Source organism: Madurella fahalii, assembly GCF_045866475.1.
Source record: "Madurella fahalii IFM 68171 DNA, scaffold_2, whole genome shotgun sequence".
Taxonomy (NCBI): Eukaryota; Fungi; Ascomycota; class Sordariomycetes; order Sordariales; genus Madurella; species Madurella fahalii.
In genome coordinates, this window is record NW_027263972.1 from 9,088,985 (window position 1) to 9,116,558 (window position 27,574).

At 53.9% G+C, this 27,574-nt stretch overlaps 9 protein-coding genes across 9 annotated transcripts; 3 read left to right on the plus strand and 6 right to left on the minus strand.

Moving 5' to 3' along the window:
* Positions 1–219: 219 nt before the first annotated feature.
* AYR1_2 (NADPH-dependent 1-acyl dihydroxyacetone phosphate reductase) lies at positions 220–1,244 on the minus strand (the record flags this gene model as incomplete). Its single annotated transcript, XM_071060895.1, has 3 exons — positions 220–276; positions 349–698; positions 797–1,244. 3 exons carry the CDS (start codon positions 1,242–1,244, stop codon positions 220–222), a joined length of 855 nt encoding a protein of 284 aa, XP_070916996.1.
* A 1,088-nt stretch (positions 1,245–2,332) lies between these two features.
* On the plus strand, positions 2,333–3,992 carry MFIFM68171_05476 (Bifunctional solanapyrone synthase; the record flags this gene model as incomplete). Its single annotated transcript, XM_071060896.1, has 3 exons — positions 2,333–2,837; positions 2,938–3,436; positions 3,512–3,992. 3 exons carry the CDS (start codon positions 2,333–2,335, stop codon positions 3,990–3,992), a joined length of 1,485 nt encoding a protein of 494 aa, XP_070916997.1.
* A 2,076-nt stretch (positions 3,993–6,068) lies between these two features.
* Positions 6,069–7,054, minus strand: MFIFM68171_05477 (Endo-1,4-beta-xylanase; the record flags this gene model as incomplete). Its single annotated transcript, XM_071060897.1, has 3 exons — positions 6,069–6,179; positions 6,252–6,735; positions 6,792–7,054. The coding sequence occupies 3 exons, from the start codon at positions 7,052–7,054 to the stop codon at positions 6,069–6,071; spliced, it is 858 nt and encodes a 285-aa protein (XP_070916998.1).
* Positions 7,055–11,020: 3,966 nt separating this feature from the next.
* Positions 11,021–12,664, minus strand: VPS62 (Vacuolar protein sorting-associated protein 62; the record flags this gene model as incomplete). The annotated part of the gene is made up of 1 exon (XM_071060898.1): positions 11,021–12,664. The coding sequence occupies one exon, from the start codon at positions 12,662–12,664 to the stop codon at positions 11,021–11,023; it is 1,644 nt and encodes a 547-aa protein (XP_070916999.1).
* Positions 12,665–13,324: 660 nt separating this feature from the next.
* MFIFM68171_05479 (Transcription factor TFIIIC triple barrel domain-containing protein) lies at positions 13,325–14,564 on the minus strand (the record flags this gene model as incomplete). Its single annotated transcript, XM_071060899.1, has 2 exons — positions 13,325–14,428; positions 14,478–14,564. The coding sequence occupies 2 exons, from the start codon at positions 14,562–14,564 to the stop codon at positions 13,325–13,327; spliced, it is 1,191 nt and encodes a 396-aa protein (XP_070917000.1).
* A 439-nt stretch (positions 14,565–15,003) lies between these two features.
* Positions 15,004–16,721, plus strand: HIS7 (Histidine biosynthesis bifunctional protein hisB; the record flags this gene model as incomplete). The annotated part of the gene is made up of 2 exons (XM_071060900.1): positions 15,004–15,126; positions 15,186–16,721. 2 exons carry the CDS (start codon positions 15,004–15,006, stop codon positions 16,719–16,721), a joined length of 1,659 nt encoding a protein of 552 aa, XP_070917001.1.
* A 323-nt stretch (positions 16,722–17,044) lies between these two features.
* Positions 17,045–18,106, minus strand: MFIFM68171_05481 (uncharacterized protein; the record flags this gene model as incomplete). Its single annotated transcript, XM_071060901.1, has 3 exons — positions 17,045–17,252; positions 17,324–17,899; positions 17,946–18,106. 3 exons carry the CDS (start codon positions 18,104–18,106, stop codon positions 17,045–17,047), a joined length of 945 nt encoding a protein of 314 aa, XP_070917002.1.
* Positions 18,107–19,507: 1,401 nt separating this feature from the next.
* MFIFM68171_05482 (uncharacterized protein) lies at positions 19,508–20,413 on the plus strand (the record flags this gene model as incomplete). The annotated part of the gene is made up of 1 exon (XM_071060902.1): positions 19,508–20,413. The coding sequence occupies one exon, from the start codon at positions 19,508–19,510 to the stop codon at positions 20,411–20,413; it is 906 nt and encodes a 301-aa protein (XP_070917003.1).
* Positions 20,414–21,035: 622 nt separating this feature from the next.
* DUG1 (Cys-Gly metallodipeptidase) lies at positions 21,036–22,463 on the minus strand (the record flags this gene model as incomplete). The annotated part of the gene is made up of 1 exon (XM_071060903.1): positions 21,036–22,463. One exon carries the CDS (start codon positions 22,461–22,463, stop codon positions 21,036–21,038), a length of 1,428 nt encoding a protein of 475 aa, XP_070917004.1.
* Between the last annotated feature and the right edge of the window lie 5,111 nt (positions 22,464–27,574).

Sequence of the window (27,574 nt, forward strand, 5' to 3'; positions counted from 1 at the left end):
TCGGCATGAAACCGGCGGCCCGGAAACGTTTTGACACATGGATGGGGGTGGATGGGAAGTGCGAAGGAGATGAAACTAGTTGATTTGAGTGCAGCACGCCTTACCCATATAAGCTACCGATGGCTAAGCAATCACACCAAAATCCCAGACGGACATTAAAGAGAATTTTTACACTTCCCATCAGGTGGTTCCCCATTCCAACACATGCAGCCTACCCGCCTACTTGTTCCGCTGAGCCAACACGTCGAGCCCCGTCCTGATCTGCACGCCACTGTCCTGTAACGAGTGTGTAAGTACTACTCTCTACTGAAGCCCGGTTTATCCAGTTGCGAACTTGTGTCAACGTACCATCATCCAGGTCGGAAGATACGACGTGCCAAACTTGACGGCTCCCGCACTTGCACCGTACCAAAACTTCCCGGTCCTGCCCCGAATGATTTCGGAGACGACACGCTTTGCATAATCGGCAGCCTCCATTCTAGGCGCTCCCTCTTGACCCCTAGCTCGGTCTCGGATGGTCTCCTCGACTGGCAAATACAGAGACCCCTCTGGCAACTTCCAGTCGTCAAAATGACTCTGTCCTTTTGTCTTTAGCGCCCCGGTCACGACAGACAGCACCTTGACATGGAATGGCGCAAGTTCAAGGCGCATTGTCTCGGCCATGATCTCTGCGGATCTCTTAGATGCAGCAAAGACCCCTAAATACCCCAAATGTAACTCAGTTTAGCAATCAACCATACAGTCATCCTAGCCCGGGAGGTACGCGAAAAGCGAGTAAGCGAGTGAGAAAACCAACCTTGGTAAGGAACGTTGAGATATCCGGACAAGGATGTGATGAAGACGACTGTGCCTTGGGCCTCGATCAGCAGAGGCGCAAATGCCTGCGTCACTGCCAGCTGGCCCCAGACGTTGGTTTCGAACAGGGCCCTGGTAGCGTCGATATCCTCGTCGAGAAGTGGCATGAAGTGGTTGCGGGCGGCACAGTTGACAAGATAGGTTAGCCCCCCACCAGTAGTCTCGGCCTTCACGGCCTCGGCAGCCGCTCGAATATCGGCCGGCTTAGTGATGTCGAGCTGGAGCAACTTGACGTTAGGCAGGGCCTCAACCTTGGACATTGTCGTTAAGCTGCGAGAGGTAGCGAAGACGTAGTAGCCACGGGCCTGGAACTCGACCGCCAACGCCGAGCCAGCCCCGCCATCGCTGCAGCCCGTGATCAAGACGGTGCCCTTCAGCTCCGAAGACATGATGGTCAAACTGGAACTTCTAGGGGAAACTCGGGATCGTTAGTTCGAGATCTGCTGAGCAATCAATGTGTAGAAATAGGTATTCTTCCAAGAAGGGCTAGGCTTTGGTGGGGTGGTTGACCAGGACTTTCGGAATCGGAGGGTAAGACGGGGGATAGAGTTGGGGAAAACTGCCCCAGGGGACAGGGGTCCCCTCTGATGAGAGGGCCACACTTAACGGGATGGCGCCCCGGGATTGGGACTTGCCGTGGGCCCATTTTTCTTTTGCACCGCAAGTACATACAGTAATTACACGTAGGGGCCGTCCTGGCCATTGCTCCTTAGACAGGACGATCAATTCAGCACTCTTTTCCACACCTGTTGCAGGCTCAATTGACGAGCTTCTTTTGCGTGAAAAGCGATCTCCCTCTGATCAGAGGGAGCTCTATCTGCATATTATGTTAACCTTGTTTAGGCTGCAGGGACCCAATTTGTGGTGGTGTCGTCTGCTGTCTTGTCTATCTTCCATGTCTGTTCGGCATTTGGCCACCTTTGCCCTCCCCCTTGTTTGTTGTGTATGTGGGTGTAGATGTGAGTTTCTTCTCCAACAATATTATTGTTTGATGGTTGGCGATCCTGTATGGAATTGGGAGCATATTGTTCCATTATATGCAGCTGTGAGCAGGGGATGGGACTTGATGGTGTTGGGACGAACCTATGAGAGTCGTTTATTGCCCACTTCTCGGCCGCTCCTCGTGGCTGCACAGCTGTGGACTGTGTCATGAAGGGTACCTTAGGGATTCTCTATATCCCTTTTTTCTTTTTTGTACATATTAGAAACCCACGCCGCAGCAGTGCGCGTGAAGGCGCTCAATACTCGACTCGATAAATTGATTTCGCCGCGTAAGCCGGGCCGGTGCTGCTTCGAAGAACAACAGAGGCACAGGGTGAAGGTAGTATTCGGCCACGAGAATGCAACATAAATATATTGCTAAAGCGCTTTCTGTCTCTTCTAGCCAGTCGATCGAGCAATGTTAAATTTGACGATACTCTGCAAAGTTCAGCACACACTGTCTCACAGACCAAACTCAAAATAACTTGGTTTCACCATGTATCCGCTATCACACACCCTGCACGTGGTTTGCCTGTGGGTGCTCTTTTCTACCTACACAGCTACAGCCACCGGAATCTGTACAACCTTGGCCTCGCTGTTGCCCAACCGCGTGGCATTCCCCGGAGACGGGGCTTACAATGCCTCCACGGCGTCGTATGCTTACGCCAACCAGCAGACGCAGAGACCCTCGTGCATCGTCAGGCCGTCCAGTACCGCAGATGTATCTTTGGTAGTGAAGTCGCTGCGGGAGGCTCCTCAGGTTCCCTTCGCCATCAGGAGCGGAGGACACGCAACCAATCGGGGGTTCTCAAACATCGATGGCAGCGTCACGGTAGACCTGACTTCCATCAATGCTGTCCGAGTCCGTGAAGACGGCGTGACTGTCTCCATCGGCACGGGCGCGACCTGGGGAGATGTATATCCGGTTTTGGATGCTCGAAAGCGGTCTTTGAACGGAGGCCGGGCTTCTAATGTTGGCGTTGGCGGCTTACTTTCAGGAGGTATATATGAATATCTCTATACTCTGTCACTTTCTCGCCAAGCCCTCTCTTATGTATTTGGAAACGTGCGATGACAGCTAACAAATGCTTTGGAGGAAAGGCGGAATTGGCTTTTTTGCACTACAATATGGGTTCGCGTGTGATGCCGTGGTGAACATGGAAGTTGTGCTTGCGACTGGAGCCGTTGTCAATGCCAATGAAAAATCTAATCGTGACTTGTTCATAGCACTCAAGGGTGGCCAGAACAACTTCGGCATCGTCACGCGATTTGACATCACGACAATCCCCCAGGGTCAGATCTGGGGCGGCGGTGTTGTCTATCCCGACTCGACTACCGCCGCGCAGATAGATGCTTTCACGCATTGGAAGACCCCGAGAAACTTTGACCCCGCATCCTCTGTCGAGCAGAGCCATGTCTACATTGGAGCGCAGCAGCTCTGGCTGGTGTCCAACCTCCTCGCCTACGCAAAGCCTACCCCATTCCCGGAAAATCTGAGAAACTTCACCGCGATTCAGCCCCAGATGATCAGTTCGCTTCGTGTGACAAATGTCACAGACCTTGCAAATGAAATACAGTCGCAAAGCACTCCAAATCAATAGTAAGTGACCCCGGCGCCTCCAGGGCGTGGCCTCCTTCAACCCTACGGCGGGACGCTGACATGGGAGCTAAACAGCACCATTTTCGCCACAACAACCATCAGAAATTCCCCGACAATTCTCACAAAGGTTCACTCTCTTTGGAAGTCATCGGTTGGGCAGATGACGCGCAACAATGCCACAATTACATCCTCGCTCACACTGCAGTCGATTCCCGCGCCGCCGTCCAATCCGTCACGGACCAACATTCTCGGGTTCGACCCATCATCGAACCCCCAAAAAGATCTGGTCCTTGTTCTATGCTCAAGCTTTTGGGACGACCCGGCCGTCGGAGGACAGGTGGAAACAGCCGTCCAAGGCTTTATCACGGGTGTAGAGAACACTGCAAAGCAACAGGGTCTTCTCCATAGGTTCCGGTATCCCAATTATGCGGCTGCCAGGTTTCAAGAACCCCTAGAAAGCACGGGGAACCTGGATGAGCTGAGGAGAGTAGCTAGGAAATACGACCCTGCAGGAATGTTCCAACGTCAAGTCATTGGGGGATGGAAGCTATATTAATGGTTCTTTGTTAGTGGGAGCAACAAGACTACGAGCCATAGTTCACCAAGGCATCAAGCGGTGAGATTGATTAGCTATTTACTTATTCATTTTGCTGTCCCTGAGGACAGGTCGGACCTGCAGCCCCTGCGATCAGTCGTGCCACCGTCATAAAAAGCACTACTAGGTCTGAGCCCTGTACCGGACCCAACCTTTACCAGGCACAGTGGTAAAAGCACTTATTTAGCAACCTTCAGCTTTAGAATACCTTAGCAACTGGACGGTACCGGGGATCCGGACCACGACTAGCTGATCCAGATCGTCCTCGTGCTAGTTCTCAACCTACAGACGCTGAGCGTCGCCGGCGGCTTCTACTCGCATTATAATACCTTTGAACTCGGCAATGGCAGCCTTCCTTCGTTTTAAGAGCATCGCACGACAGCTATAGATAGACACATTCCTACACCCACGAGGCAAAGGCACTGTTTGATGCCGCTTCGAATCTCGAGGTTCTATACACTGCTAGGTACGTACGGCTTCAAGGATCCAGGCGACAATCCGAAACACGATATACTCTTCGAGCTAACCCTAGAAATTTCCAAAAAACTAGTCATTAACGGCCTTAAATTCTATAATCTAGCGATACTACTGCCTATATATCCTCGGTAGTAGGAGCTTTAGTATATCTATCTAGAGGTTAAGGAAGAGGACTAATGAAGTGGGGAATAGTGCACTGGCCGGATGGCGCTCTAAGACAACTCCAGGACTTCGGGTTCGGCAGTGTAGGTCCGGGGTATCGGGTTCCCGGCCCTCCGGGCTGGATCAGGTGATTGGACTGAGGACCCACTTTTTTTCTGTATTTAAGACTGTCCTGACTGTCGGCCTTCGACAATCAGGAGGAATAAAAAGATCAACAGTTCAACCAATTTCTTTCTTTCGATTTGCTTGCTCCATTGGGAGCTGTCTTTGCGGCCTCCCTCTGATCAGAGGGAGTCCTGCCTGTCTTTGTTGCTACTTTGGTCCAAGCCGCGTTGCTGGGAGTCCTGGTTTGTTGTCGGGTTTCTCAGTCGTTGTCCCTCCCCTTGTTTTGTTATCTTGTTGTTTTGTTGATGGAGTGGATGTGTGTTTTCCGCTCCATTTCACTAAGACATTATTTCCCTAGAGGCTCTAGTACCATTATAGAAGATATTATATACTCTTAATATCAGGGTTATAGAGTTTAGTATATAGTAGGAAGATATTACTAGTATCTATCTATATACCTATATTAATAATTGAGCCCTTTAGAGACTTCAGTATAATGGAGAAACTAGATATTAAGCAAGCTGCTATTAACTACCCCGTTGCTCTTACATTATACGGTACTAAGCTAGTCGACTAGCTACTACCATCGGTCGAGTACATATATTTTCAAGATGTCAAGGAACTAGTCTTATTCCTAGACCATTTAAACATCGTTACTTCAAATGCTTCTATATAGCTATCGAAGCTACGATCCGTCTGTCTTACCTTGGGAAGCTATTATATGGACTAGATATAAAATAATACTTTCTAACAACTTATAACTATTAGACAATGTTACGGCTGTATTCAACTAAGCGGGGATTACCTTCTAGTAAGCCGACCTAGTGAAGGGTAAGCAAGAGTCCTAGTTAGATCATATCTACTCCTATCTAGCGAGTACAGCAAAACGTTATATTTATTCGTCATTATAGACGACTCATTTAATGCTCAGAAACCCTTTTTAAAACGCGACCCAAGGTCTACTAAGTCAGCATTTAAAATGTGCAACTACCAGGCCGGGATTCACGGTTTTACCCTCCCTATAACAACGACAGCTTCTAGTCTTCATCGTTGTTCAGAGAGTGCGGTTTCTTGTCCTCATAACTACCAGTTCTGGAACCTTTTGAGCAGATAGGGAACTTTTATAAGGCAGGCAAGAAGATAAAGTATGTACATGAACATCTCCAGTCTCGATTCCCTTGCCACGAGCTGAGAATATGCTGACCGCATTCTCTTCATCATTCACAACTCCCAATCACCGATGTACCTTATCCCCGCAGAGAAGCTCCAAAGTTTTGAGGTTGATTTGAGTCTTTACAGGCACTGAGAGTACCACTGGTTGGCAGCCTGGCAAGTCGAACCGGACTGGCAGCATGTAGGGCCGTTCCAGCCCTGGCCACCGCACTGGCCCCATCGAGCAGCGCACTGATAAAGCGGTAGTTAGTATCAACGTACACGACGGCGTTCTTATGAGCGAGAAAACGCCACGAGACTTACGTTGCCGCCGCCGCCGCCGCCGCCACCGCCGCCACTACCGCCACCGGGGTTAGTACCGCCGCCACCACCACCACCGCTGGACTGGCCGCCGACGTTAATGGTAGCAGAACCACTCGAGAAGTAGCCTTCAGTAGCGACAATTTGGTAGTCGTGGGTGCCGAGACGGAGACCGGCCCGTTGCCATGCATCGAAGTGGGCAGCCATGTTCACGCTACCACCGGTGCGCTTGCTGCTGCGGACGGACCAGTATTGGTCGAATGTGCGCGTGCCCTCAATCGAGGGCGCGTTGGTGCGTGTCGACCGGTAGATGTTGTAGGTTGAGCCGTCGGTGGTGACGCTGCCCAGGTGCGTGGCCCCAGATGACGGGTTGTATGTGCCAAAGTTCTCCACCACGTAGTACTCGACCAAAGGGTTACGCGTCCAGCCGTACACGGCCAGGTACGAGTTGCCGTTAGGTTGGTAGGTACCGGTGTAGTTAATGGTCCTTCAGCCGGACGTTAATAACGTTTCCAACGATGCCGTCTAAGGACCCGGACTTACCTGGCAGTGCCCGGGTTCCATCCCTTGCCGCCAACCCAGTTGCCGTTACCCGACCATGTCACACTGTACTGGCCGCCGGCCTCGTTTGTGTAGCGCACATTCGGCCCACCGTCGGTCCAGAAGGAGAAGTAGTAGCCGTTGTGCGTTCCCGTGGCGCTGCTGGTGAGCGTCTGACGCTTGTTCAGGCCGGGCAGCTCGCCGGGGGCGGCGACGGCCGCAACGGTCGCCGAGGCAGCAAGGAAGAGAGACGAGAAAGCAACCATGGCTAGCAACTGTCAAGGATCTCCGCAATGAAGCTTGGCCTGGGGAGTGAGGAAAGGATTGGAGACAGGGAGGATGACAATGGTTACTTATACACTTAGACGTCCCCAACAGCTCAGTCGCATTCGCCCCGGATCCGAAAGCCTTGATTCCCCCATTTCTACCATTCTTGGTCTAGTTGGACTTTTCACACCACCTCTCCGTCCCTGGAGTTGCGGAGGACCCTCCACCCACAAATCCTCGCTCGGATCTTTGTTCCTGGCCCCCTGTTGTGTCATGCAACATGGACCTCGCCCCACCTTTAGCAATGAGTTGCAGAAGTGTTAATCCATCAATGTTAGATTCGGTTGATTGCGGTCTCGCAAACCGCTGTTTTGTCATCATTGGCGTCCAGCTTTATACTAGCAATGCCTAATAGAAACGAAAAACACTCGACTGCGTTTCCCCAACTGCCTGGGTGTGCCTTCCGCTGTTTTGTTGCCTACCTAAGGTGCCCAGCTTTGACTAGTAGTGTAGTAGGTGACGGACCTGTCGCTTTTCCACTTGTGGGCATGCACAAGTGACATCGACGGCAACCCCATTATTACCCTAGTTCTCCACAGGCCATCACATGGGGAATCTACGTGTAGACGCAACGGTGCGCGTCTAAGAGAAGCTCCGTGCCAAGTTCCGTCGACATCCATGGATGTAACCACGGAACTCGCCCCGTGGCGCGGTCACGGGGAAACCTCCCAGTCCTCAGCGCAGTTAGTCTTAGTCGTGGCATGGTTCTTCTATATTCTAGGCTTCACATGTTACCACTAGCAGAAACCCGCTTGGTTGAGAACCGGGTTGTTGCATTGATGATGTGCGGCTCATTAATGAAAAAGGGGCACAAGCCTTGTTGAAACACTGCGTGAGCCGGGTAGGTGGGAACGTGCTGGGAAACACCGGCAAAAATGGACCAGGGAGTGACTGCCGATTCAACCGCCGGCTAAAAGCAGCCTGGTACTACCCAAGAGCCTGGGCTTGCCCGAGTGGTGCATCCTAACCGCTGGGTTTGGGGCTCCGAGGGCCTCACCCTTGCTCCAACAAGGAAATCCGGGTCACGGTGGCCGAGGATATGCTCCGAGTAAGAGGGAAAGGGGAAAACGGAAGATCTGAGCACGACGCCGCAACAGGACCATTGCGCAGCCGCCCACCGGCCTGACCTGGGCACAACAACACGGATCAAAGGAACATATCACTCAGGAATGTTCTATCCAAGCTTTGGAAGCCGGAGTTCCTTTCTACTGGTTAAGGCTATGTAGCGCCACCTGGGTACGCCATCCGCAGTCGTAGTGTAAGCTTAGGGTGTCGCCATTGAGTGTTTGTCATTGACGCTTGAGATGAGTTACTACGCACTTGAATATCCATCCAACGGAATTGACATCACAAAATCACATGAGCCAACTCCGTCACATCCCAGAACCTGCCCACGTTGCTAATGTGGTACTAACAAAGTAGCCACCCGTTCTTTACGCAATACCTCCCTGGCCGGATACAACTCAAAGTGACTTGAGTAAGTTTAGGCTATTCTCCCGAGGCCCAGGGATCAGGATACCAAGTCGCAACCATGGCTTGTGGACTGACTGGTTAGATATAGGCTGATCTTCAAGCGATCAAGCTAGTGCACGTGAGATGGGTCCTTTCGGGAGTACCCGATCGAAGCTTGGGATGTTCGCCGTGAAATCCAGCGGGACATGGACTCCGCAAGTTTCTAGCACCTACTGAGTCGTCTTATGTAAGGCTTCATCATCCGATGTGGGATGGAACGGTGTGGAAGTAATAAGAGCTTGGAGCCGCTAACACGGTGTAAGTCCGTCATTGAAAGTGAGAAGTCACAATCGTGATGTTTTAGAACATACGGATGGAAATCCGAATTGCTATAATTAACCTAGGTATCTTTGGCCATATTAAACTAGGCCGTGTCACGCTCTCGACACTTGAGATGCCTGAAGAGGCGGTCATTCACCTTACCCATCGTTTCTGCAGGAGGTGGAATACCCAGCTGTCAATGATTCAAGACGCTCCTCATACACGTAATTCAATTTGAATAACTTGCCTTCTATCTGGCATACGTTACTCAGCCGTAACGCTCTCCAAAGTCCGCGGGTTCCCGTCAACTACAAGCAAACCCGGATCTCGTTGCTTTCGTCGAACTGCCTTGAGGGGCAGGTCTGAAAAACCGGTTCTTGACAGTACAACGCCAAACTCTTCTCTTCCCAATCCAATGTGATTACTTCGATATCTTAAGGGACGTTTTCAGCCGCCACGTGAACTTGAGGATAGGTGATTTCCCCGAATGACGGGAATCGGTGCCATGATGGCGGCTGCACACCTCGGTCCCGTGGCGTCTTCCAAGTGCTCCATAGTTAGCTTCTGATCTGGGCCGGTCTCATCATTACTGAAGCGCGCAAAGTCCACCTCGCAATGACACCTGCCGGTTGTCGCTTACGGCTGGTCTACCGAAGCGGAACTTGACCTTTGCTAGGAGCGTCAGAAATATGTCATGTATACCTGTAAACTGCGCCAGCCCAGATGTGTAATTTCTTATTCCGTACATTCCGCCTTCTCTTCGTCCATCGTGCACTAAAACCTGGGGATCGGCGCCCCTATTGGCGAACTCGTTCGGAGCCCCTTAGCTCCAATCTTCATAAGTCTAACTCAACAATACATCGAGATGCGTGCTTCCTCTCCTTTATCAATGAAGCTTTTGCGCAAGCCCTAGGGAAAACAGTCAAAGCCCGTCCATGTCCTCCCCGTTCCCCCTGCCGGTGAAGAGTTCTTACTAGAAGGTATCGCTGCCTCGACCGTCTCGAATGGCTCGACTGCGTGGTTACATATAAGAGATTCCAGCAGCCCCGAGGATGAAAGGAGACAACTTGTAGCAGCAATGGGGTAGCTTACCAGCATCAAAACGTGTCGACTAACTGCTCCATTGCTCTGCGCCGTTACTCCGTGTTTGCACGGTCGCAGCCCAGCGTTTACCCGGAAGTTTTCCTATCCGAATGGCGACGCCGTAACTGTATGTTCAGAAGACGTTAGCTCGTAGGCATACACTCGCGATGATGGAACCCTGGTACTGGCTAAGAATTTGAGGTTGTTACTCCGCTCATAAAGATGCGGGGGTGGACGCTGTAAGGAGGAAGTAGGGGATCATCGAGCCGGATGTGCGCAATCTAGGTCACATCGTTAGCAAACTCGACCTCGACGTCACAATTTCGGCCGCTGTGCTGGCTAGGGATAAGGTAGATTTGGGCTGTAGGGTTTATATTAGTAGCGGGACGGAATTCTGCAAGGTTGTTGGACGCCTTGCCAGTTACTAGTACCCTGCTTACTTTAGAGTCGTGGTTGATCTTGTTCAATAGGGCCCTGAGATACTTGTGCGCCTAACCCTTCTTTTCCGTCTCGCTGCCATAGGCGACATAGTAGGTTCCCCGGTCATTCTCCTGGGGAACATCGTTATGATTACTTGAGGCCGAGAAGCAGGGCGTCTTGTGGGGGCGGCCGACATTGGATGGACAAGCATGGACAGTAACATCCATGCATTCATGGCAAGCCATCGCATCTAACTAAGGTAGGTGTTAAAATCCAGCTAGTGTCTGCGCCGGCGTAACGTGACAAGGCCATCATTGACAGAAGCCACTGCCATCTCCCTCGGTTCAGCCATGTAGGTGCCTATTCGGGTACCATTGCAGATGCCCCTTATCATGGCACTGAGATTCTCAAGCATATCAGGCGCCGCCTACTCGAACTCACGAACGGGACAAAGGTCAAGACAGTGTAAACTGCAACATGCGTTCTGTATAAGCTGAAGCCAATCCACCATAACGCCCGTCTATGCAACACAAAATGATGATCCAAAAAATGCTGTAACAAAGGGGTATAGCAAAAACGCCCCCCACTTGACCGTTTCCATGATGCCCATATTCCTTCACGGTCAACGACTAATACCAAGCCGACTTCTTGCCTTCTTCTATGCTGTCAAGAATGGTGCATTTTTCCGTCTGACATACCTTCCTCCTGTCCAACCACTTGGCCTTTGGTCCTAGCGGCCCGGTAATGTAATGGTACTCCCCAAAAAGCCTCCACTGACGCCGGTCACTCAGAGGATATACATCATCACCCCAAGGCCCCTGAAAATGGAACCATGAGGTTGGTGCGTCGGGGTTAGATGCGGCAGGTGTCAAGCTGGCTCGCTCCTGGGTTGGCGGATTCTGAGCCTCGTCCTGGTCGCCCTCATAGTCGTACCAGTAGGCGTAGTTGTTGAGGGCTGGATCCCAGAGCGGGCCCCTGTCGGTTATATCCTTGAGGAGCTTGAATGGGAGCACGTAGGGGTGCATTCCGGGTGACGCATACATGGCATGACTGCCTACGGCTGAATAGATGACGGGACGGTCGGGCTTGTCGCCTTTCTGGGGTTGTTTCTCGAGCGCTTGCCATGCATAAGCCTTGCCGCCGGCGTGCTCGCTTAGAAACATGGCGCGCGGAACGCCGTGCTGGAAGCGTACCATGCAATGCTCCCAGTCGCCAACGTGATTCCCGAAGCGGATTTTGAGTACTGTCTGGCCCAAGTTGTAACTGTAGAAAAAAAACCAAAAGGCGTCTAAGATCCCTGCCCCTTTATCGACGAGAATGAGAACCGCTGGCGATTTGCTGTAGCCACTGTGGCTGGGCTCGTCATCCTGCCGAGCATTCCCTAGAATTGGATGTTGCGCGTTGGAAATGGATTGTCTCTCGCGAAGCCGCCGTTGCCTGCTGGAGAACTTGTTCGGTGGGGCTATGCGATGCGGTGGGTGTTTCCTGTCAGCATCCCACCAAGTGGTTCCGTCTTTGGGCCGCTGCGGCTGGTCTTGCGAGCCCCGGTGTTCCTCGTTCCCTCCATCGGGTCTGTCGCTTACTGCATCATCGTCCTTGAAGGGAACTGGAACCCCTTTGCGACTATGGAGCCACTCTGGCCTCAATTCCACATCGTCTTGGCTGGTTAGAAAGACAGTGCCTTGCTCTGCGTTTAGGCTCGCGAGATTTCCGAGATGCAACGGCTTCTCTGTGTCCACCAACGAGCCGTTATTGAACGGTCTCGTGTGTCGGATATGCTCGGCAAAGTCTGACGGCCAGAAATTCTCACCAGAATAGAGGTGGACGAGCGGTGCGTGCGCCAGAACGTAGTTTGGCACCTCTTCGAGAATCTTTGCGCCTCCCGAGGCTGCGGTTGCTCGACGTCTGCGGCGCTTCAGGTCCTTGTGCACCGGCGCTGTTTCCCAAGTGTTGACTTCATGCTTCTCGGCAAATGTTCTCTCCTCGCTCCAGCCCAAGGCAAGCAACTTCAGTGCGTCCAGCGTCGAATGTGATCCATCGTCTGGGAGAGCCGGCGCATCCCATCGTATGTGTTGTATGCCGCAGAGACTCAGCCAGCGACACGCCTGACGATCGAGCCAGTACGGGGACGAGTTGACCCAATGCTTGTCCCGCTCCCTCTCTTCCTCATTGGGCGGAGTTGGGTTGAGAAGGCGTGGCAAAAGCCAGAGCAGGAAAATGAGGCTGGCGAGGGAGAGAGCGGCGATCGTCGTCCGGCGCAGATTGTATATCATGGTCGATCCTCTGCGACGTTGTCCTAGTAGGCCGAACGACAGCGACATTAGGGAAAGGATGAAGTTGGTATTGTCTCGGTGTCGCGGCCAGTGGGCACTCGGTCCGGTGGCGTAGCGGCGCAAGTGAGGGAGACGTTTTCACGAGCGGCGCAGTGATTCGCTGGCGGCCATGACAAGTTGCGTCAAACAAAGGATTTAGGTAGTAAGGGAAAGAAAACGGGCGTACAAGAAGGGACGCCTTTTTCTAGGGTGTCGGGACAGCGCAAAGGGATTAAGAATGCTCTGGGCAGCGATGCAAGTAGCAAAAAATCAGGGCCCAGGTGTCTTCGCCCCCGAGATGTCCAACGCATCACGCAGGAACCAGAGGGCCATGCGTCAGCCAAGATCAGTACAGTACTGTACCACTACTGCACTACCCGCTGGCCGCTGACTCGCTGACGCCCAAGGTACAGTACAGTACAGCACTACTTACTACAGCCGCAGTGGGTTTAGTGCAATCGTCGGCCCTAGTTTTCTTGGCTTAAACGGCAGGGCCCACAATGGAAGGCAATGCCTGGTCCCCCCTCTGCCGTGTTTCGGAGCCGCTAAGCAGTCGTTTAAACGGAGGGGCTGTTAGTTTTACCAATGCACCAACCGCCCCTTCTACTTCACTGTAGGTATCTAGCTGTGCGGAGCACTAGAGAGGTCGTTCCAGCGCAGCGGAGTCGGGGCGGAGGTGCTAGCGACGCGATCTGTCCTATGGCCGAACCGTGATATTGCGCCGCTCTCCCGTCTAATAAGCGCCGCGCGTCTGGCTCGTGTCCGTGGGAATCCTCGTCTCCCCCGGCCTTGCCTTGGAATGTAATTCCTCTCCAGCCCTTGCCCTTGCCCTGAGTCTTTCTCCTCTCTTCTCTTGTCGCGCCACCTCACATTCCTCGCATGGTCCTGCTGCAGCTTTCTCCGCCGGCGCTCCTCCTCTTCATCTTCTACCATGAGCTTATTCTGCCTCGTTTCTAAAGGCTGGACCGTGACTTCATCTGTCTCGCCACGTTTTCGTTTTAGTGCAATCAAATCCTCGAGGAAATGGGCCTGGGGCTGCCGCAGTCCGCTTTTGTCTCCTCCAATGTGGACATAGATGCCGCCGTTGCGTTTGTACCGCTCCGGAATGTCCTCCTCCAGGTCGTCTGTGCTACCTAGTATCGCCATGTCGGCTGCCCTATCCGATGTCTTGTCTTTTTCCCTCGGCAGTAACGTTGCCTCTCGAAAGTTGATCCTAGATGCGCTGGCCGCGAGCAGGTCAATGTTCTGATTGAGGTTACGGAGCGCAGGGAGAGGCGCATTGTCGTCATGCGGGGTAAAAATCATTTCTGTTCCGATGTTCTCGCACCAGGTACCACGGAAGACATGGTTACGATATGAAACAACTGGCTCCTTCGAGTGGAGTTCCAGGATCTGGATTTCCTCCGCTGGTTTGTCGTTTGTGCTGGGTTCCAGATGTGCCGTCTTTGCGGTTGCCTGTGCGAGCAGAGGATCGATTGGGGGGTTGGGTGGTGCCTGGGGTTGTGGCCGGCCGATCGTATCGAGATCAACCTCCTCACGTTCCGGAAGCTCTCCATCGTCAGCCTCTTTCTCTTCGACTAGGTCCGAATCGGAAGCGAGAGGTTCGGGCGCATTGAAGAGAGGGTTGTACCACACTCGGTAACCCCCCCGGGTGTTGTGCACAATGTCGTCGGTTCGTCTCTCGAGGAAGTCGCGGACTGACAAGTCTAGGGTAAGATAATATGTCTATAGAGTCGGTCAGCGACGTCGGTCTTGTGGATGGAGTACTCCATGCCTCGGTTTCCGTCGTAGAGTATTCGTATTCCCACCCGTCATCGTCATCGGTCATCGTGTTCCTGTCCCCTGCGCCGTTAAGCGCCATAGCAAATTGAACCGGGATCCCGGCTACTTCAATGCTCTCGCGTGATGATGATTAGGAGAAGAAGATGGCGCGGGAAATGAGCGAGGCTGAGCATTGAAAGCTAAAAATGGAGACGGCTCAGTAATGTATAACTTCTAACCTTCAAAAGAGCGGCGCGGGATAAGGTATGGGATTGGAGAAGCCGTCTTGGTGCTGGTCAATTGAAGGGAATCTTGGCGGTCAAAGGCGGCAGGAATTAGTGCTGCACTGATGGCGGGGTGCTTTATTAGCTACCCCCCCTCCCCGCGGTCGGGACATTGCCCCGCGCCAGATTTTCTGGTCCCCTGCGGAGGCCAATTGACTCATTTTTGTTGTACCTTATTATCCCCGGGAGTCACAACATCACCAGCGGGAAGATCATTGTCTCTGATGCGTACGCTCGTCGCATAATCGCGTCAAAATGCCAAAAGTTCACCTCCTCGATTACGTTGCCGGCAATGTGCGCAGCCTGGTCAATGCCATTGAGAAGATTGGCTACGAAGTCGAATGGATCCGGTCACCAGAAGAAGTCGCCAATGCTGAGGTAGGGACGGTTAGCCGGTTTAGATGTCTAAGGCAGCTAATACCCTTTCTCGAGGACAGAAGCTAATCCTCCCCGGCGTCGGCCACTTCGGCCACTGCCTTTCTCAACTCTCCTCGGCCGGCTATCTACCTTCGCTTCGCGCGCACATAGATGCCGGGAAGCCGTTCATGGGCATCTGTGTTGGATTGCAGGCACTATTCTCAGGGTCTGCTGAAGATCCGGACTGTCCTGGACTCGGTCTCATTCCCGGGCAGCTCGACCGATTCGACCATACGGCGAAAGCCGTCCCGCACATTGGGTGGAATAACGCATCGTGCTCCACGAACCCGACTCTCTACGGCTTGCAACCTGATTCGAAATACTACTACGTTCACTCTTACAAGTACCCTTACACCAAGGGAGAGCTCGAGAATCTCGGATGGGCGGTTGCGACTGGCACATACGAGGAAGAGACGTTTGTCGGTGCGGTAGCGAAAGGAAACGTCCTGGCCACGCAGTTCCACCCCGAGAAGAGCGGCGTGGCAGGGCTGAGGGTGATCCGTGCTTTCCTTGACGGAAGCGAGGCCAAGGTCCTTGCCGAGCACCCTCCGCAAGAGGTCAACGGTGGCGTGGAGGAGATGATAGCACGGGAAGGCTTGACGAGGCGCGTGATCGCATGCCTCGATGTGCGGACAAATGACCAAGGTGATCTCGTAGTGACCAAAGGGGATCAATACGATGTGCGTGAGAAGTCGGCAGATCGATCAGTACGGAACCTTGGCAAGCCGGTTGAGATGGCGAAAAGATACTACGAACAGGGGGCAGACGAAGTCACCTTCTTGAACATCACATCCTTCCGCGACTGCCCGGTCGCTGACCTGCCGATGCTGGAGATCCTGCGGAGGACGTCCGAGACCGTGTTCGTGCCCCTGACGATAGGCGGCGGTATCCGCGATACGGTCGACGTTGACGGAACGAAGGTCTCTGCACTAGAGATTGCCACCATGTACTTCAAGAGCGGCGCCGACAAGGTGTCTATCGGAAGCGATGCAGTTCTGGCTGCAGAGGAGTACTACAGGGGTGGAAAGGCACTGTTCGGCAACACCGCCATCGAGCAGATTAGCAAGGCGTACGGCAACCAGGCCGTAGTCGTCAGTGTGGACCCAAAGAGGGTGTATGTGCCCAAGCCGGACGCCACACGCCACGCGCTCATCAAGACCAAGTTTCCCGGTCCCAAGGGGGAGGAGTTTTGCTGGTACGCATGCACAATCAAGGGAGGCCGGGAGACCAGAGACCTCGATGTTGTCGAGCTTACCCAGGCGGTCGAAGCTATGGGAGCGGGAGAAATCCTGCTCAACTGCATCGATAAGGACGGTACCAATAGTGGCTTCGATCTAGAGCTGATAATACAGGTAAAGGAGGCCATCAGGATACCGGTCATTGCTAGCAGCGGCGCCGGCAATCCTGGACACTTCCTCGAGGTTTTCCAGAAGACGGCCACAGATGCTGCCCTGGGTGCTGGCATGTTCCATAGGGGCGAGTACACAGTCCAGCAAGTAAAAGATCATCTAGGTGCGAACGGCTTAGCGGTCAGGCAGTTCGAGGGAGATCTATGACGATTGACAAATACGCTGGCATCACCCCTAGGGCCGTGTCTAGTATGAACCAATGTAGTTCCCTGAAGATCTGATAGATAACTAACGCGTAATGCTTCCACAACCATATGAAGAATGCAATGACCTTCTTGGGTTGAACGAAGAATGTACCGAGCACCAGTCGCCTTGCTACTTGCATCGTATGGGGAAGTTGCACCCGTAAAACCACGTGAAAATAAAAACGACTTCAATATGAACGAGACGTGAAGAAGGGGGGCTCTATAAAGTCCCCATGAAATAACCCAAGACAAAAAGGAAACCCACCCAATGGAGGCCGCATGCGCCTAAACTTCCATACCCATGAATAACCAGCGGCTGCTCACGACGTCGAATCCCGACGTCCAAAAGTCAAGTGTAGTCAGCGAGAAACCCGCCCACTGAAGACCCTTTGTCAATGCTCTGGTATCCTCCTCAGGTATCGACCGCTCAAGGCAGATGACCATGTGCGAACAAGCAAACGGACCTTCAGCCAGCTCGATGAGAGCGACAAGTCTGCTTTCGTATTAGCAACCGGCCCACCAAATAAAAAAGGCAAGAAGTGATGGGCAGAGGACAAGACGTACGCCTGCTTCAAGTCGCGACTGATGGAGTGTGAATCGAAGAAGACAAACAGCGACCTGGTTTCCCGGCTGACATCCTCGGCCACAAATGCACGGAAACTGGAGCCGCCCGCATAATCCCAGATTTCCATCCAGCCGCGGATGCCGCCGTGGACGGCGACGCCGTAGCCCCGGCGACTGCCCATCACGGTTGCATCCGAGATGGGGAAGTCATCGGGCGGCGTCAGCTGTCCGTTGGGCGCAATGGCCGACGGGAGTCCGGCGGAGCCCTGTCGTCCGACATCCATGGTCCCTTGATCGCTGTCGAAACTGCTGTTGTAAACACCCGCCAGGCCGGAGTGCTGCGGCGCCGAGTTCCCCTCACCCAGAAACATGGCGCGCAGCGTCTCGCAAAAGAATCTCTCACATTCTTCCCTGATGCGGAGTGCTGCCCCCCCTCGGCGGCGCTGCCAAGCACTGCTGTCGGCGCTAGTGCTCGAGCCGGAACGACGACCACGCATGCTGGCGCGCGATGATGACTTGTTCGCCTTTGGAGTCAGCGCGAGCTCGTTGGTCGTCGTGAGGGCCGCGAGGGGGGGGCTTGATGGCGGCGATGGGAGTCCCGTAGAAGGGACCTCAGGAATACCACTCGGCCCCTGCAGCGCCCGTAGTGCAGTAGTGGAGGCCCTTCAGCGAGGCCGTGGCAGCGTCGACAATGTAGCAGCTGGCGAGGATATTGGCCTGACGGACAATGCCCTCGCCATAATTACTACTACTTTGATTGTTTGATTGTTTCATGGGCGCCATGGCTGCTAGATGCCAGATTGTTGGTTGCGGGACGGAACTGCGAGGTGTGATGGCTGCGATTCGGCTGGTGGAAGGCCGCGGCGAGTGCTGTTGATTGCGTTATTGGTTTCGGTCGATTGATCGAGTTATCTCGACGGAATCAGGGAAAGGGCACCGAAGGCGGGAGGCCTTTGTGGAGGGGTTTAAATGCTGTTGACTCGAGTAAGCTGGAAGTTTCGGTGAGTTCAGCGAAAATCGAGAACAAGAGACAGCAAAGTGGGGTTTTCTTGGCGCTGGAAGTCTACTGGTCACGTGGTGTGAAAGGTGGGGCGGTGGCGGAAAGAGAAAATAGAGACCGAATCGACGCCAGCTGGCAGTCAAGTTTATAACATTTTGGAGTTCCGTCAACCACTCCCGTCTCTAGGCCCGAACGGTGCACCAGAGATAAAACGTCTCGTGGCTGGAAGCTTCGGATAGAGAGCAGGCCGCCAAACGATTGGCCGGGCTCCACGAGCTCCCCAAAGCCCAACTGAAGGAAGCTAGTTAGGGTACACCAGGCGTCCTTACGGCCGGGCGTAGTCCTCTCAGCCCGGTTCGGCCCAAACACTTGTGCCACACTTTAGTGTACTAGTAGATATCTTCTGCGGCAACCGCCACGCATGCTAATGCGCGAGGGCAAGTTGTATCGGGCGCTTAGCGGGCTTTTAAACAATTGCTCGGGGCAGTCTCGGGCTTTCGCCGGAACTGCGATGGTTGCGAGCACAAGGCGCTTTACTCCCGTTTCGGGCTGCTGTGGGGCCGCCAAGAGGCCCCGGTCTTCGTCTCCGCCCTGCTCCATCAACACCGACTGGGCATGTACTGACGCCAAATGCGATATGCTCGGCTCATACCTCCGTCGCTTTGCAATGACTGAGCTAAAAGCCGACAAAGTACCATCGGCTTTATCATCAACACGGACCCTTGGAGCGCGGACACGGCCCGGCAGTTGATGCAGGGATAGCCCCGCACAAAACGTCACTGATAAAGTTCCTGACATCGATAAGGCGGGAACAATGCGGGGAGTGTCAGGTGCTTCTATTTGGCATCAAATCATGCCTTTGCGTCAACTCTCCGTGAAACTTGGACAGACGATTGGCTGTCACAGTCCGCCTTCATTCGGTCAGCCCGGCTCCCCGTGTAGCAGGGGCTGTTGTCAAGTGACATCGCAAGTTGCTCCCTGGCATTCAACAACTGCTCGTTCCGTTGTCCCGAATGATCCGGCAGAAGAAACAACCTGATACTTAAACTTGACCATTTTGTCTCTGCCCGCTATATGAAGAGATATGCCTCCGTCTCCCGCCCGTCGACGTTGACTGCTCAAGATCCGATGCCACTGATCAGCAAAAAGAACGACCCGGAACTCAGCGACCGCAGCCAGTAGCCATGTTCGAGATCATGTCCCTAAGAAGGGGCAGCGCACCACCGCCTCCAGACAACGGTCCGCGCTTCCCTCTCTACCTCCTCCCTACCCTCCGCGTCCCGTTCCGTCGCCGCCGAGGCTCCGAACCCGGGCGGGAATACTCGCCACCAACAATATCCGAACGGACCTCCCCCCCCAGCCCAATACCTTCGCTCTCCAGCTCACCCCTCTCGACCGGCTCAGGTTCTCCAACCTCACCCACCAGCCCGGAAACCCCTCGACACTTCTTCCACGAGACACCGAACGCGACCGTCTTCCGCACCCAACCTGACACGCTCCGCTGTGCCGGCTGCGCGACCGACCTCGCCTATCATGCCCAGATAGTAAGCAAGGGCTTCATGGGCCGCCACGGCCGCGCCTACCTCGTCTCGCCGCCGTCGGCGCAGTCGACGCCGAGCTGTCCGCGGTCGCCGCTCAACCCGGGTCCGGAGGCGGGGACGGCAGAGGCAGCGGACCTGGTCAACATCCGCGTGGGGCGGCCCGAGGACAGGCAGCTCGTCACGGGGCCGCACGTGGTGGCCGACATCAGCTGCGTCGGGTGCGGGACCGTGGTGGGGTGGAAGTACGTCGACGCAAAGGACGCGGCCCAGAAGTACAAGGTGGGCAAGTTCATCCTCGAGACGAGGAAGGTGGTGGGGTTTCGGAGCTGGGAGGACGCCCCTCACTCACCCTCCTACCCAGACGGCGCCAACACGTGGTACTCTGGAGAAGAAGAGGGTGACCGTGAAAGCGTCGTCGTCTTCGATTCCCAGGATGAAGACGAGTGCGAGGATATCTTTGCGGGTGTGTGGGATGCCAAACTGGCGGCGCGGCGGCGAAGAAGTAAAGTTGCCAATATGAGGCGTGAGGGCGGCGCCGCGGCGGCATAATGGTTTGCTTTCCGATGCCAGACGATCCCTGGCTGGGCGGTATTCTCCTTTCGAGGAGTTGCCGTTGGGATTGAAGCCTTCTAACCCACTTTCTATCTTTCTATTCCCCCTCTGCCCAAAAGAGGGCTCGAGTAATCCTTTTTTTTTTTTTTTGTGTTTTGTTTTTTGTTTTTTATAGTCTGGGGCAACGATCATGATTACTCTCCCCACATTACGGAAACGGCGTACGGGGCACAGGGGTAAGACCAGCATCAGGATAGGTGGCACAGAACGGCAGAAACGCATTGATACCCTGAAGTCACGGACAAACAAGTACTAAGGAGGGTGCATCGGGGAAGGGGTGCGTTGAGTAATGGGGCTTTAGACTTCCGATTTGCACGGGTTTCGGGCAACCCCAAGACACGTGCTCTTAAATTTTAACATCAGGTGTCCTCTCTATGGAGCAGCGCACTGCCCCTTTAACTATAATTCTCATTCCATATGCCACATGCCACGGCCCTTGAACAGCGGCGCCCCTGCTGCTGTGACCTGATCACCTTATTGCTCCTTCAATATACTAATAGGCTAGCGTACACACCCCGACCATAACCGGGGTTGCACCGCACTTTCCAGCTACGTCGCCCTAGTTCATGGGTTCCTCGGCAGCGTAGTGCAGGTAGGCGCCCAGAAGCTTGATGCCCTCAATGTAATTCCTCTTGTCGAGCTTCTCGTTGATGGAATGAGCACCATCTGTCGAGCTACCCATCGGCAGGAGCAGCACATTCTTGCCGGTCGCCTGCTCGAAGGTGAGTGTCACCGGGATGCTGCCGCCCTCGCGAGTAAAGTCAGGCTTGACGCCCCAGACGCGCTCCGTGGCTTTGGCCGCGGCGGCGAAGTTCCAGTGGTTTGGGCTGGCGACCCACCACTTGCCCGTGTGCTGGGCATACACCTTCATATTGTTCTTTGAGTTGAGCTTCTTGAAGACGTCTTCGACATAGCGGTACACAGCCTCGTTGGTCAGATCAATGTCCATGTTGGGGACCGTCCGGATCGAGAACTTGCCAATGACCTTGGCAGGGATAACAGTCTTTGCGCCGGGGCTAGAGAAGGCACCTTCGATGCCGTGCACGGAAAGCGAAGGGTAACGCCACCGGGCCATCAGCGTGCGCTTCTTGTCTTCGAAGATGGATGTCTTGCTCCCCAGAGACTGGTGCAGCGTCTCCATGGTGAACGAGATGTTATCGTACAGACCCTCCTCCTCCGCGGTCACCGGGGCGACCTGCTCGGCAATGCCCGGGATCAGGATCGTGCCCTCCGTGTCGACCAGCGAGCCCAGGATGCGCACCAGATCGGTCATAGGCTCCTGCGCGGTGCCGCCAAAGACACCGCTGTGGAGATCGGCGCCGGGTCCCCACACTTCGACGCTGTAGTAGTTGCACCCACGCAGGCCGTAGGTCAGACAGGGCCGCTCGGTGCCGAGCCAGTAATTGTCGCTGATGCAGACTGCGTCGGCATCGGCGAAGAACTTCTTGCCCTCGGCGTTGATAAGGTCGTCAAGGCCTTCCGAGCCGTACTCCTCCATACCCTCGAAGCACATCAGCAGGTTGACGGGGAAATCGATGCCAGCGGCCTTGTGCGCCTCGATGGCGTTCAGCCAGCCCAACACGGGGCCCTTGTCATCGCTCGAGCCACGGCCGCACATTCGGCCATCCTCCATGACCGTCAACTCAAACGGCTCTGTGTCCCAGCCATCGGTCTTCTCAGCGGGCTGCACGTCGTAGTGGCCGTAGACCAGAATGGTGCGCTTGTTCTTGTCGTTTCCGTAGCGGGCAAGCACAGCGGGGGGGAGGTCGAGGTCAGTGCCGGGCTGCTTGCCAAGAGGCCGCAGCTCAACCTGGGCTCCGAGCTTGGTGAGCTCGTCAGCGAGGAACTGGCCCATGCGGACGACATCGGGGCGGCGAGCTGCTTCACACGAGACGGAGGGGATGGCGACGGCCTGGCGCAGTCGCTCAATAAAGGCATCGGACATGGCGTCCACCTTCTGGAAGTAACCGTCAAGTTGTGGCGCCATTTTGCGAGCTTGATGGGTGCGGAGCGAGTCGGTAAGATAGGGTCGAGAGCTCGGGAGTTGCGGCCGGCGTCGAGGGGGAGGCTGTGGGAAACGAGATGGGACGGTGGTGATGCCTCGAGAAGAAATAGGACTAGCAAGGGAAGATCTTCTCGACAAGCAACGAAGTGCGCCGCTTGAAGAGATTAAATTGGAAGAGAAAAAGAGGGAAGTGCGGGGCATCGAGAAGAAGGGTGCTGCTGGAGGGGCACCCATTACGGAAAGCAACGGTTGTTGCAGTCAGTGAGCTTTCCGTGCAGTGGCCCACGCTCCACATCCGGGCCCCAAGCCCAATAAGCCTGACCTCATTGGCCGCACTCTGCACCTCTTGGCAGCTCCAGTAGCAAAAATCGGTCGATGTGGAAGTCGGCACCTCGTGATCTAGCGTGCCTTTGCTTCGTCTCTTTTATTCCGATTAAGTAAGGGAAAACAGCTCGTTCCAGGATTCTGGCTCCCTGATCATAGGGAGGGGGCCCCATTCCGATCTTGCAACTTCGGTGGGGCCATCGTGGCCTTTTGGGCCTACTTTGAGAGTATTCCTTACGTGTATATGCTCTCTCTCTGATCAAAGGGAGCTTTAACTGCACACATTGTTTTGAGTTTGCTGGGCTGGGAACCTATTGCTGTAATTGCCTAGCCCCGTCTGTCTAGTAACTTTGGTTTTGTTCTTTTCTCTCGCTGCCTTCTCTGCTCTTTTAATTTGATAGGGTACCTAATATAGGTTGGTAATTAGGTAGGTATAGGCCGTATGCGCCTGGAATTATTAATTTATTATACTTTGACCTTTATTGAAAGTATATTGTTTTAGTAATCTATCAGGTCATACTGGTAATGATTCCAGGCTGTGATTAATTTGGCCTCATAGTAGGCACCGACCACGGCAGTGCAAGCAGTCAGGATCTTATAAATAGCCTTGCGCATGCGTTTGGCCGCTTCAAGCTGCGGCTTTTGCGGCCTGCCTTAGGACTCCCCGATCACGAACCTGAGAACTTAGGCGAGCCGACCGAGAGCAAGAGCGGTGATCAACTCCGGCAGCGCCAAGCAGTGGCAACCAGTTCCATCATAGGACCGACATACAGACAGACGGTACCTATCGTCAAAAGAAGTAGTTGTAGTATCTCAAGGCTGCACACCGTAATCAGAATCTCCTCAGTACAGTATCTCGTCCCGCAGCTCAGACAACAGCCAAAGAGCCGCAGATGTGCGTCCGACGCGAAACAAGACATGACAAATTGCAGTGAGCGCCAAATCATCCATGAGAGAAAATGCAGAATTCACGCACATGGGGCCATACATACTCTCTAGAGGCGGGTCGCTAGCTATATAACCTTAAATCAATGAAAACAGGAGCAGCAACGGCTGGGCTCGTTAATGCGCCCTGCCATATTCACTCTAATCTTGGATGACAGATGTGTTGCCTACTAACCCGGTGATCCACAGGAAAGGTCTTTGCTGCCCGCTTGCGCAAACGAAGGAGACTGCCATGGGTCATGGCGGCGAGGTATATTGACGCAGTGTTGACCCAGGCGCCGAGCGAGTCCGCTATCAGCGCATCACCAATCAAAAGAAGCCCCAGAAATATCAAGTTTCTGTACGACTGAGTTCGGTGATGACACGGGGAACGCAAGTCTCCACCCAGAATTTATCTCTCAATCTCATAGAATAAGGTACCCCTTGGCAAAGAAGAGCAGCCTGGGGACTATGCTAATTTACAGACATGGCATCCAAATCTCTAAACGAGGAGATGCAACTGTTTCAGGGTTAACAACTACCCATTGACCCCATTATTTGGATTGAGGGCACTTCGGATGCGACGGGGGAATGTCATACGGGCGCCCAGACTTCATGGTTGTTTAGCCCGTGGTCGAGATCACACCTGTTGCAAAAGCGGAACCGCAATTGCAATTGCACCTTAAGTGTCACAACACCAGTCACCAAAAGCGGAAACGGAACAAGGGGTAACAACAAAACATGTACTGTACCAAAGCCAACGGGCTAGTGGCAAGTCCAAAGCCGGCGGAAAGCGAACAGCTGCAAAGGATATTACCTATCCTGGTGCAGGCTCAGTTTACAGAAACAGTCGTGGAACCCAATTTCGCAGTAGTCCCTCCAGTGCCCTCCACGGACACAGCTTTGTTACTGACTATTGCTGAGTGTTGTTCTCAGGACTTCTCTTGGTCCTTTATCAAGCGATCTCCAAGCGCGTCAATGTCATCCGTCGAATTGCCCAAGGTTTAGACGACAACTTGGCATGATCACCGCCATCACGAATAGCCCCAATGCTCATTATAATTCGAGATACACATCTCGGCGTTCTGCCTTATCTTCGACAGGTGTCCGTGCAGTGTTAGAAAATGAAGGCTTGCAGGGATGAGGCTTCGTGACATTTCAATGCCCCTTCCTCATCCCCGCTGCTCCGTCAGGGGTTCGGTAACTACGGCTTTTCATAATCATGGCGAGCACCTCTCCTCTTCACCCGCGGTGAGCTCCGAGTATGCTAGCTTGAAGGTAAATAAAGTTGTCTTAGGGAGTTAAGCATAAATTGTGGGATCTTTGATAGAGCATTATCTGAACCAGAGTAGAATATATAGGCAAATTCGACCCGACAAATATCAGCCAGCGGCTGCGGTCTGTTCCCAGGTCAACCCGACTGCTCGTTGACTGCCGTACCGTTCAATGTGGACCTCCCGACAGACGGTTAAGGGCGGTGATGTCAGTTTACATGTGGTTCATAGCATGTACCCGGCGCAAACCGCCGAAGGAGTGCCGTGTTTCATCGAGTCTAAATTAAGGCCCCCTTGCTGGAACCATCCATAATGAGCCCGGTACTCGTTGTCCAAGCGGTATGTAGTACTACGGTATAGATACCAAATCACATGTAATTATGGCCCTACCAATGGTAGCGGTGTTCTGATAGCGGTGCTCTGATAGCGGTGGTCTGAGATTGTAACATAAATCTAGTACTAGACAGGGGTTCATCAGGTTCATGGGGAGAACAAACCACATAAGCTTGAGGGTTGGGGAAACACCACTCTTACAACTAGTCTTTACGGGCGAGTTGAGAAATATAATGTCCAAATGCTTAGTAGCTTGCTGCCTTGTAATGCATAATGCATTAAAATCTTAGGGGATTGAGGTGAGAGGGTTTCTATACTGAGCACAGCCTCTGTGTTTCTCGATCGGGCAAAGATCGCTGGCGGGCGTTGCGTTCGCTTATAACTTCTCAGCCAAGCGTTCGGGCGGAATGAGCAAATGGCACCTGTGTTGCATAAGAGCTTCTATCATTCTAGCTGCCTAAGACATGTTTAAACCCGCCCACATCGAGTTCGACTTAAGTGGCGCAGCACCCGGGAATTCGCCCTCAACTCGGCAGCTCAGGGGATTGACCAGCATACGCCAGGACTGCGGCGGCACAGCTAATCCCTGCATGGCAGCGTACGCAGCTGATAACCCCCTCACCCGGGCTCGGAGATGTGAGCCAGTAACGTTCTGAATCGGAGCTAACAAGGAGAGTTGTGCACCAGAGTGCAACTTGGCCGTTACCCGATCCGGAAGGCGGCCACGATAAGACCTGGCAAATGACCCATGTTGGATGAAACCGTGCCATAGGAGAGATTGGGTTGTTGTGAAGTGGGAGTGAGGCCGCTAGCGGAGGGATCGGGGCGTACGGCCTTGATGCAGGAACGGGCCTAGAAACCTCTGGCTGTGCGGCGGTGCCTCATGGTCCTGACCCGGGAAAAATAACATATTACACTCAGAACAACCCCTGCCCACCGACAACCGAGAGACCCGGTTGTTGGAACTAGTAGGACCGATAAATTAATTCCTGAATCACGGAAAAAAAGAGCCTCAGAAGACCGCGTAAAAGTTCCGCCTCAGGTCAGGTCCAGTTATCATCGCTTTAATACCACCTGCCCAGCCAGTGCAGCCCACCCACATTCCAGTCCAGATCACGATACACAGGCGAGCCACCACAGCACCGACCATCGGCACATCGTCCCCACCATTCCCCCACTTTGTTACAAACGACTGCCGAGGCCGTCGTTCACTTGCCGTTCCCATGTGGACCAATGCAATGGCGCCATTTGGTACATCCCTGATTCTGTTGCATCGGTATGCATTGTATGCATCACCAGCATTTGTCCCCAGATCCTGGATGGCCAGTCATCTGTCGTGCTTTGTTTCACCCAGCACCCCCCCCCCGCGGCTGACATACAACGCTGTGGAGCAAAGGCATGGAAGCAGAAGGGACAGTCGTCGCCGTCTCTGTCAACAATCGGCCGAAGATGTGTCTTACAGATCTTCTAGAAAGAGCCACGCAAACCATGCGACGAGCGAGATGCGACGCAGCTGTCCATCACAGAGCACAGGGTTGAGCCCATATCCTACCATGTCCCTGCCATAACGGTAAAGGGACGGGACATCCAGCTAACCGCCATGCTGCTGCTGCCTTTTATCCGAGTACTGATCATAACTCTGATTTGTGAGCCGCTGTTGACGTTGGGTTGCCATCTCGAAGGCGTCCACCACACCCTAACCAGGGCTGCCCGTGGCCAACAGGCCCTCATGGCGCGTCGGGCGGCTCCGAGTCCTCTTGCACGGGACAGCAGGGATCGGCGACCTACCGACTTAAACCCTATATGTCACGCAGCCCCCTATATGGGGCGTTGCGAAAGCTTGGCGCGTCCAACGTGCGGCGTTCCTAGAGCCCGAAATGTTAGGTCCTTCTCCCTCTAACGGTCGTCGGTCGCCTCTAGGTCCGGAACAGACACGGGAGCGCCCGCCCTCCTGCGTGGGACACCGTCACAGACGGCAGAGGAACCAAACCGGGAAGGTGTCTCTCCTTTGGCCTGCCCTTTGTCGATGTAGTCCGCGCCGCCGTCGTGACCCCCCAACATGACGAGTGTCATCACGCCGCCAAGCACCGAACAACTCCTGCCATAACTCGGCAGGCCCGTTCTTGGCCCGGGTCAGGCGCATGTGCTCTTTCCTAGCATATCGAAACCGGTAGGTCATCACCGTCCCGAAGGTTCTAGGTTAGAGTGAGGACGTAGATAAATATCGCCAAACTTCCC